The 10,477-nt window shown below is 39.6% G+C and overlaps 1 protein-coding gene across 1 annotated transcript; it reads right to left on the bottom strand.

Annotated features, from left to right (window-relative positions):
* Window positions 1-6,745: 6,745 nt before the first annotated feature.
* Window positions 6,746-9,346, bottom strand: LOC106604496 (uncharacterized). The gene is made up of 6 exons (XM_045719408.2): window positions 9,251-9,346; window positions 8,705-9,067; window positions 8,168-8,551; window positions 7,637-7,753; window positions 7,334-7,383; window positions 6,746-7,035 (listed from the first exon to the last, which is right to left on the bottom strand). The coding sequence occupies exons 1-6, from the start codon at window positions 9,291-9,293 to the stop codon at window positions 6,904-6,906; spliced, it is 1,089 nt and encodes a 362-aa protein (XP_045575364.1). The 5' UTR covers window positions 9,294-9,346; the 3' UTR covers window positions 6,746-6,903.
* Window positions 9,347-10,477: the final 1,131 nt, after the last annotated feature.

Here is a 10,477-nt window from a genome sequence, read left to right as displayed (position 1 = left end):
AGACCTGCTCTCACACCAAGTGCACTGTTGGTGTGAGAGCTGGACTCAAACTCATTCTGACATGAGTTTGAGTCCAGCTAACAAACAACAATTATGTGCCATTGTATATAATTTGCTGGATTTCTATTTTGTTGAGAGCTCCACATGATATTGACTGTACTTGTGTGTTTGCATTAGGCAAAACACAACTGCATATCATTCACATTCTACAAAGTAGCAGCAAGACTTTTGGAACCTATTGGGGGGTTTATTGGGGCTCAACAAAGACATTCAGGTTTACCTACTGGGTCAGTTCAACGAGTAGTTTGGATTTACATTTGGTTGAGCTGTCAACTAACTGTGAATTCAACGTGAAATCAACAACAAATGTCACCATGTCATTGGATTTAGGTTAAAAGTTGGTTGAAAAAAATATGAAATGCCCCCCCATATTAGCATAAACTATGAGTGTCTTTAACAATGTTTGCAATAATGACTTGATTTCAGAAAATGACATTCTTTCACAGCATATTCTATGTTAGTTCATCATCATTTTGATCATCATCAGTATCATCAGTATCATCATGATCCTCATCCTCATAATCATCAATATCACCATGATCATCTAAAAAGCCTCTGCTCTCTGTGCTTCAATCTTTTCAAAATGAAGATGAACCAGAAGCCAGAAATAATTGAAAACATCAAAAATCCCATATGTTATAACACTATCCAACAATAATTGAATAGGGTGCAATTTTGGACATACAAAGGACTGGCACTTTGGAAAGAGTTTTTTGTACAGGGAGCCTGTCTCTACATCCGGTAAGTCATAGAAACAGCTCTGTCTGAAAATAGGTCACAATAAGGTGGTGAGTCTCAGAGAGTTACTGATTAACCCAATCACACTCCCCCAGCACACATATCACCCTGGCCAAGCAGCTGAAACTAAGTTGGGCTTTTCAGTGTTCAGTGTTTCTGTAACAGCCTCCCTGTGTAAATGGTCCATACCAGGCCAAGCACACTGCAGATATCAGTTGAAAAGCACATCTTGAGTGTAATACATGTCATGCCAATGTCATATACATCAATGAACAGGTATGTATAGGTACCTCATGACCAGTTTTTCATATGTTTGCATTAAACACTGCATTAACAACATGTTTTAGATGTACTCCTAGAGGACTTTGACTAACTCTGTAAAAGTATGCCTTCAAGAAAAAACAGACTTACATTAGATCAAGACTTGTTGAGGGTAAAAGTTAGATATGTACTAAGTGAGAACAAGGTTCACTCCAAGCTTTATTCTATGTCTGTGTAGCTGGCCCTACAACTCTCAAGTTAACAGGTTTGCTAAAATTAGCTTGTTTGTCATAGTCTCTCACAGCCGTAACATAGCTGTGCATCTTGTGGTTACCCACACAGGCAGTGAAGACAGGTCTGTTGTGAGTAAACAGCTCAGAGGTCTGTCCAAAGTGCAGAGATGGCCCGCCACAGCCTAGGAGCTAAACCACTGTGAACCGGCTCACCACTTGTCAAGCGTGGGCGTGCAAAACATGCCAGCAACATTGCTGCAAAACAAAAGAGCAAAAGTATATTGTAATGGCCAGCAAGGTTTGACTCATTTTGACTGGTCCTTATGACTGTTGATGAACACATGCATGCAGGTATACACACATTCATACAAATGCACACATTATTTTATTTAGATAAATAACAAAGGAAATGTTACAAAGCCCTACAGATCATTACAGATGCTTGGTCATACAGTCCACATGAGTCAAGTTCGTGTTCTCTTCTGTACAGGGTTGGGGAGTAACTGATTATATGTCAAAACGGGTAAATGTACTCGGTTATGTTACAACCAAAAATATTGTAATCAGATTACAGATACTTTTAAAAACAAAATGATTACTTCTTGGATTACTTTTAAATTCATAAATGTTCAGATGTTTGCAAAAAAATAATAACACCTTTCTGTTTTCTCAATGACATTCAATTCAGCATTGAAAAAAGTTAACATTTGTTCCAACTGAGCGAGTCTGACCACAAGTCAGAGACCAGTATGATGACACACTAAGTGCGTTTGATGGATACGTTTTGTCTTCTTCTCAAAGCCTCCTAAAGGGGAAAGTAATCCAGAAGTGACGGAAAGTAATCCAATTAAATTATTGAGATTAGAAATGTCATTAATAAAATATTTAAGTAATTGTCTTCCTCAAATGAAGGTGATGATGATGCAATCTTTGCATGAGGGAAGGAATCTGATTTCATTGGTCCTCAACTCGCAGCACAGTCACTTCATACAGGGTAAGTGGAGTTCACCGTGAGTTAGCCTGACCCCGAGCAAGTTAGTTCTGAAGGATTTGTTGTATTAGAAATTTACCTGGTTAAAAGGTGAGCAATTTCATTTGACTGGCTATCCTGACATGAACTCAGAGTTGACCAAAGTTACCTCGCTAACTCGTCAAACCTGCTTTGTAGGATACCCCTCAGTAGTGGTGTGACCCCTTTGTTACTGTTTAAACTGCATATTTACACTTTAAACAAAATGTACAACCTTGGAACATGCTTGACATGCACACACGCTTACACACAAACACACAGGTCTACACACCAACAGCAAACATACAGGGACACGCACATGCATGATCAGTCTCACTCATACCAATGTGTACCTACTTACACAAAAATACCAGCACATGGGTACACACACAGAGAGACACTTATTTCCATCCTGCATACTCCATCACTTACTCCCATTCTGTCACACCCTGAATGGTTTTACCAGTCTTTGTGATTGTCTCCACCTCCCTCCAGGTGTCGCCCATCTTCCCCATTATCCCCTGTGTATTTATACCTGTGTTCTCAGTTTGTCTGTTGCCAGTTAGTTTTGTTTCGTCAAGCCTAGCAGCGTTTTCCCCTCTTTTCCTATCTCTCAATTTGTTCCTTTTTTCTAGTTTTCCCGGTGTTGACCTTTTCTGCCTGCCCTGACCCTGAGCCTGCCTGCCATCCTATACCTTTGCCCCAGCTATCTGTATTACTGACCTCTGCCAATCCTGACATTGAGCCTGCCTGCTGTCCTGTTCCTTTGCCCCACCTATCTGGATTACTGACCCCTGCCTGTCTTTGACCTGTCTTTTGCCTGCCCCTGTTGGATTAATAAACTGTTGTTACTTCGACGTTGTCTGCATCTGGGTCTTACCTGAAACGTGTCACATACACAGTCTCACAAACAGCCTGACACATGACAGTGCCATGATAGGGCTCCTGGGTGGCGCAGCGGTCTAAGGCACTGCTTCTCAGTGCAAGAGGCATCACTGTAGTCCCTGGTTCGAATCCAGGCTGCATGACTTCTGGTCGTGCTTGGGAGTCCCATAGGGTGATGCACAATTGGACCAGGGTCTTCCAGGTTTGGCTGGGGTAGACTGTCATTGTGTATAAGAATTTGTTCTAAACTCACTTGCCTGGTAAAATAAAAATTGGACTGTGCACAGTTTGGCCAGGGTAGACCGTCACTGTAAATAACAATTTGTTCTTATTATATAAGGCTAACTATAGTCACACAGGGCTAACGCTAGTCACAAAGGGTTAACTCTAGTCATAAAGGTCTTAACTATAGGGCTAGTCAAATAGTCCTATATATCTACTATAGTCTATAGTAGACTATAACTACAGTCATATAAGGCTAACTATAGTCACATAGGGCTAACTCTAGTCACATAGGGCTAACTCTAGTCATATAGGGCTAACTATAGTCATATAGGGCTAACTATAGTCACATAGGGCTACTCTAGTCATATAGGGCTACTCTAGTCATATAAGGCTAACTCTAGTTATACAGGGCTAACTATAGTCAAATAAGGCTTACTCTAGTCATATAGGGCTACCTATAGTCATATAGGACTAACTATAGTCATGTAAGGGCTACCGAATGGCGCAGCGGTCTAAGGCACCGCACCTCAGTGCTTGAGGCGTCACTACAGACACCCTGGTTTGATTCCAGGCGTATCACAGCCGGCCGTGATTGGGAGTCCCGTAGGGCGGTGCATAATTGGCCCAGCGTTGTCGGGGTTAGGGTTTGGCCGGGGTAGACCGTCTTTGTAAAAAATAATTTGTTCTTAACTGACTTTCCTAGTTAAACAAAGGTTCAATCAAAAAATAATAAACAAATTATTATTAGGTCTGCTGTTCTCTAGTGGCGAGGTTAAACAGGCCTGGTTAATAGATCTGATGGACTCTAGTGGCGAGGTCAAACAGGCCTGTGTAATAGATCTGATGGTCTCTAGTGGGGAGGTCAAACAGGCCTGGGTAATATATCTGCTGTTCTTTAACATTATATCAAATAGAAGTGTTTTTTTATGCAAAATTGACTTATTTATATCAGGGTTATGTAGTCCAATGTGGCTCAGTTGGTAGAGCATGGTGTTTGCAACGCCAGGGTTGTGGGTTCGATTCCCATGGGGGACCAGTATGGAAACAATGTATGCATTCACTACTGTAAGTTGCTCTGGATAAGAGCGTCTGCTAAAATGACAAAAAAAGTAAGATGTACTTAATAAACAACCTAAATAACTTTAATGAAAGGAGTTCTGTAAATGTTTGAATAACTAGATAGACCATTTCAAATTTGCAGGCTCAGAGTGGAGGGTATGTCTTGTTAATGCACATGTGTCTGCCTGTTCTTTTAAGTGCGACCTCAACTGCAGGTCAGTCATCCTGTGTGGGTCTCGCTCTCTCGCTCGGTCGAAAACCGAGTGGAAAATTACAGGGTGATTATCATCACACACATAACTGGTCACTAACAGCAGCCCCTTACCTCTACAAATTAACCTTGTGCAAAGCTGTCATCAAGGCAAAGGGTGCCTACTTTGAAGAATCTCAAATATAAAATGTATTTTGATTTATTTAACACTTTTTTGGTAACTATGTGATTCCATATGTGTTATTTCATAGTTTTGATGTCTTCACTATTATTCTACAATAAAGAAAATCCTTGGAATGAGTAGGTGTATCCAAATGTTTGACTGGTACTGTATATACAGGACATACGGTAACACTTAGTTAATGTATATACAGGACATATGGTACCACCTAGTTAATGTATATACAGGACATATGGTACCACCTAGTTATATACAGGGCATACCACCACAGGAGGTTGGTGGCAACTTCATTGTGGAGGACGGGCTTGTGGTAATGGCTGGAGTAGAATGAGTGGAATGGTATCAAATACATCAAACACATGGTTCCAGGTTTCCATGTGTTTGATGCCATTCCACTCACTTCGTTCCAGCCATTACTATTAGCCATCCTCCCCTCAGCAGCCTCCTGTGGAAACACTGCATGTGATGTTGTCTTTGTGGCCTCAGATACAAACTCTTTAATTAAACAACTTATTCACATTTGAATCAATATTGTAGGCTACCTGTGTGCATTACCAGATATGTACTAGCCATATCTGAAGTACAGCAGAAGAGTTTAACGATAGCTAGTAACAAACACCCACTCCATCATGTTGAGACTAATAGTACTTGTTCTATTGAATACAACAAACCGTTTTATGTTTTACCTGTTCCATTTTTTAATGCCCATGCAAATAAAGTATTCATATTCAGATAAAACCTGGGAATAATCTCTCTGTATTGCAGATGACTGACTAGTCTATTTTTTGCTACACTAGTTTGGAACATAAGTGGTACCTCCCACTAATGGGCGGAGATAAAGGCTATGACATTAATAACACATTGCTATCTTCATTTAGGGGTGGGTCAGGACTCTCTCACTCTGTTTGTAACTGACTATCAGTATGGATTCTTTCTTGTATACTGTAACCCTTTTCCATTCCCATACACTGAGGGGAGGTGATTGAGTTGAGGCTAGTTCGGGGTTGAGATTCTGTGAAATAAAGGCAGGGTTTTAGTGTTTTGACCTAGTATGTTATTTATTTTTAAATTCACTAAAAATAAATCATTATTATATGTTTTGATAAATATATCAATATATTCCCTTCTTTGGACCTCTTTTATACATATTGGTTTAATACCAGATGTGTTTTATATTGGGTTAATATACCAGTTGTGTTTCACGTTGGGTTAATACCAGTTGTGTTTCCAGTTGGGTTAATACCAGTTGTGTTTCATGGTGGGTTAATACCAGTTGTGTTTCATGGTGGGTTAATACCAGTTGTGTGTCATGGTGGGTTAATACCAGTTTTGTTTCATATTGAGTTAACACCAGTTGTGTTTCATTGTGGAACAAAGGGCATCAGTCTAATCTATGTATCTGGGAAGGTTCTTTTGATGTTGTCAACAGGATGCATCAATAACGAAAGGGCTGTGCTATTACACTGGTTGCTTCTCCTCCACATCTGTTTCACTCAAACAGCCACCCACACAGCTCTACAGCACCGCCCCTTAGCTTTACAACCATTTACTTTATAATGATGTAATGATGTAATAATGATGATGATGATGGTGTTGACGATGATGATGACGATGATGATGATGATGATGATGATGATGATGATGATGATGATGATGACGAGGATGATGATGATGATTCATCTCGTGATTCAAAACAAATCATCATCAAACTTTTAGATGTTTACTGAAACTGCTCTATTTTGTTAACTGCTGACATGCACAATTGTTTGGGACTGTATCCAGCGAACTAACAAACATTTTAAAACATTTTGGGGGGAGAAACATATCCCGAAAAACAATAGCTTTTCTTCCATTGAGTGAATTAATGTTCTGTTTGATCATGATTTGTATACATTTTTTTATTAAATTTGTCATGGTCTCACATTTTCAAAATCTCTGTGTAGAAGGGGCACTTACTTACAAATGTAAGTATTATTAATGTTACATTTTAGAATGATGATGCTAAGTTCACTGGCTAAGTTCTTCTGCACATAAACGAAGTTCACTCCCAGTCTGAACACCTGACATCAGAGTACACACTCTCCTGTGGTGACTCTCTCTTCTTTCTTCCTCTTTTATTTTTCCTCTCTGAAAAATTCAATGCAGCATAATTCAACGTATCTCCATCTTGATCCTAAGGAGGAACATATTTTAGAAACACAGTAACACCATGATTATTACACATAAATACTTCTCAGTTACAAGTTTTTCATATTACATTTTCAAACCATTAAAGGTTATGTTCACAGAAATACTAAAAGTTTCTATGAGACAGTAGGCCACATATTGGCTGGAAAATACTTAATAATAATTACTGGCTCGTTATTAATCACATAGAGTTGTTTTCAAGGGTTATCATGAGCTATGTAGTAGAGTCATTGATGAATTTCACCCTCAAATTGGAATTGATCCATTTCACAATGTAAATATACCTGTTCTCCCCTTAATCCATCATGTCTTCCTCCCCGACAGGCATCTACTGCTTCAATAGAAAACAAACAATAAATCAAACAAAGCGTTGCTGTCTGATGAAAACCTCTTATCTCCAAAACAGAAACTTGTCAGGAAATGGGAAAAATGGAAGTGTAAAAAAATGTACATTGGCAAAAATGGAGTAACAAGGTTTTCATCAGACAGGGACGAAAGACAAGATTCAACTCCATAGCAATTAAAAACTGCTGTAACTCCAGGGTAGCAAAAGTTATCTTGCATATTTTCGTAATTGTATTGCTTACCTTTGCAATTGTCGCAGACTTGCTCTTTACTTCTGGTGCAGGCAAGGAAGATGATCCCAATCCCACACAACACCAACGCCACTGCCAAACCAACAACAACCGCTACCATAGCCTTTTCTGAAACAAAGATAAATATGAATGTCATGAAGTATCTATCATCATTTTTATCCAAGAAAAATGTATTGGCTTAGATTAATGTATTGGCACTATAAATGAATGATTAGGCCTACAGACGTAAGGCCTACAGATGTAAGATCTTAATTTGATCACTCTTATGTTAATAAGAATTTTACTGCACAGCAGGAAATGTGAACTTGTAGTGCTTTGAGTTTTCTGAAGGATTCTAAAGTTTGTAATTTCCACTTTGAAATTTCAGACTTAATTTGACCTAACAAAAAATGTATCAACCCCTACAAAAAAGTCCATTAATTATATCCAAAGTTCATGTTGCTGCAGGATTATTTTCCTGTTTTAGAAAACTGGCTCAAATTAAGATCCTACATCTGTACACTTTAATTCAACTGATTCTACCTGACTCATTGCATTTCGTGTCAGTGGCCATGTCCAATTTTATTCCATTGCCCAACAGGATCTCACCACATGTGGCCACAGCACAGTAGTAAGTCCCAGCATCAGAGGGGCCGAGGTTGTTCTTAGAGAGGCTGTAGACACAGCTCTGTGTAGGAGAGGGTGTCTCAGGGCTCTTCTCACACTCATCACTCCTGTTCCCAGAGGTGTAAATGACTCCTGGATGGGATTCTCCTGATCCGGCTCTGAACCAGTACACACTGTGTTCTCCTGTACAGGTCTCAGAGAGTACTGTACACTGCAGAGTCACAGAGTCTCCTGGGTGGAATGGGTCAGACATTGGCCGCTCTACAACAGTCTTGTAATCAGACCTCTGGTGATTCTTACCTAAATGGTACATTTATAGTTTCATATAAATCAGTCTGAAACAGAACTTTCCAAAATGCAGATGAATGTTAAAACCACACAGACACATAGAAAACATATGAAGACGTAAGAACCCTGAACAAAAAATAAAGGGCATTAACATCTTGACATTACCTTTTAATACTAAAAAAGTCCCATTGATCAAGTTCACTTCATAGTCTGTCCTACTTGCACAATAGTAAATAGCTTCATCCGTTGGTTCCATCTTTGGGATTGTAAGACGATATATCCCGTCAGCTTCAGCCCTCTCCACATTGAGATGTGAATTGTTAAATTCCTTGTACAGTTCAGGCCTGGGCTGAAATTTCTGCATCCTTGCAACAACTTGAGGGATTTCCCCCGTTATTTGCTTAAACCAGAACATGTTTCCCTGATTGTATACTTGATTTGAGAAAACACAGTAGAGAGTCACTGGGTCACCAATTTGAACACCCTGAACTTGAATATGCCGCTGAACATTGTTGCATTTTGTCACACCTGAAATTGCAAAACAGATAGAAAAGTTTAGATTAATCAGAAGAACTTGGACTGAATGACTGACGAAAGCTCAACAGTATTAGAAACCCCATAAAGACAATTTCCCCCTCCAATTCTTACGTTGTGAACTGAACAGAATCACATTACGGTTAAACAAGTCAAGGTAGGAATTGCAAAACTTACATATTGTACTAAATAATACCACAACAACCCAGATTCTGATCATCGTGGTGTGTAGCTCCAACTTCAGTTTAGTCCTCTGACCGGATAAACACTTGAAATAAGTATGTACCAATATGCAGGTCTGAAGTCAAAGACCAACCTGATAGGCTGGTGTAAAAAACACAATACTTCCTGTTACATTTCCGAACTAGCAACAGTGTTTTTGGTTACCCAAACCCTTGCAGTTTTTCAATTAGGCCACTATTCTGTTATTTGCTAAAGTTGTGTCACTTTTCGATGTTTCTATTATATAGACACCTGCAACTCTTTCCTGAAGTGCTTTACAAGAGGGTAATGTCAAGTAGGTTCATTGCTATTTGTACAGCTTTCAGATAATGTTATGCCAAAGGTAGTCACTGCCAGTAGTTGTGAAGGGGAATAGCCAACAAAAAGTTCTCAAAGTTCTGAGCTCATTGTACCTTTATTGTACAGGTAATATAATAATCATAATGGCACAACATCAACTCTAATCATATATTTTGTTAGAAATTACACCTAGTTAAAGGTAATTGTCTACCAACGATACCTATGTATTAACCTGGTGGTTACATAGACAGGTAGAGTGTAAGTACAGCAATGGTACACATGTTACAGAGATCCTACCCTACAAACAGGATAGCATAGGACAGTGCTCTTCTACTCCAGGCCTTTAGGGTCAAGGAATAGCTGATTTAGGTGCTTTCGGACCAGGTCAAGGAAAGATCAAGGCCACAATTCAATTATCATATAAAAGGGCTTCACTCAAAATATTTATCAATAACTTCCAATGGTACAGTACATACTGAGGATATAGTGACCCAACAACATAACAAACCAAGACCTGTGAATGAAGAAGAAAGAGGTCATCATCAATCTAAGGAGAAGAAAATGGAGATCACTCAGGATCACTCAGGAAAGACATAATACACATAACAAGACAAGCGCTGGGCTACAAACCACAAGGAAAAATAAACAGACCAAAAACCAACTAGAGATGCTCCACTCTACAGGAACTGAATAAAACAGGGGTCACCTGACAAGAGGCAAACGCCCTCGCAGAGAAAAGAGGGAGGTGGAGAGCCATAGTGGACGCCCTAGCTTAGGAGCCTGGGACTGAACACCTCCCTTTGCAACTTGATCCTGGACTTCCTGACGGGCCAACCCCAGCTGGTGAGGGTATGTATCATGTCCTCTGCCACACTGACCCTC

This window comes from Salmo salar, chromosome 05 (genome assembly GCF_965601325.2).
Source record: "Salmo salar chromosome 05, fSalSal1, whole genome shotgun sequence".
Lineage (NCBI taxonomy): Eukaryota > Metazoa > Chordata > Actinopteri > Salmoniformes > Salmonidae > Salmo > Salmo salar.
The sequence above is the reverse complement of the archived record's forward strand: the minus strand, read 5'-3'. Positions and strand labels throughout refer to the sequence as shown.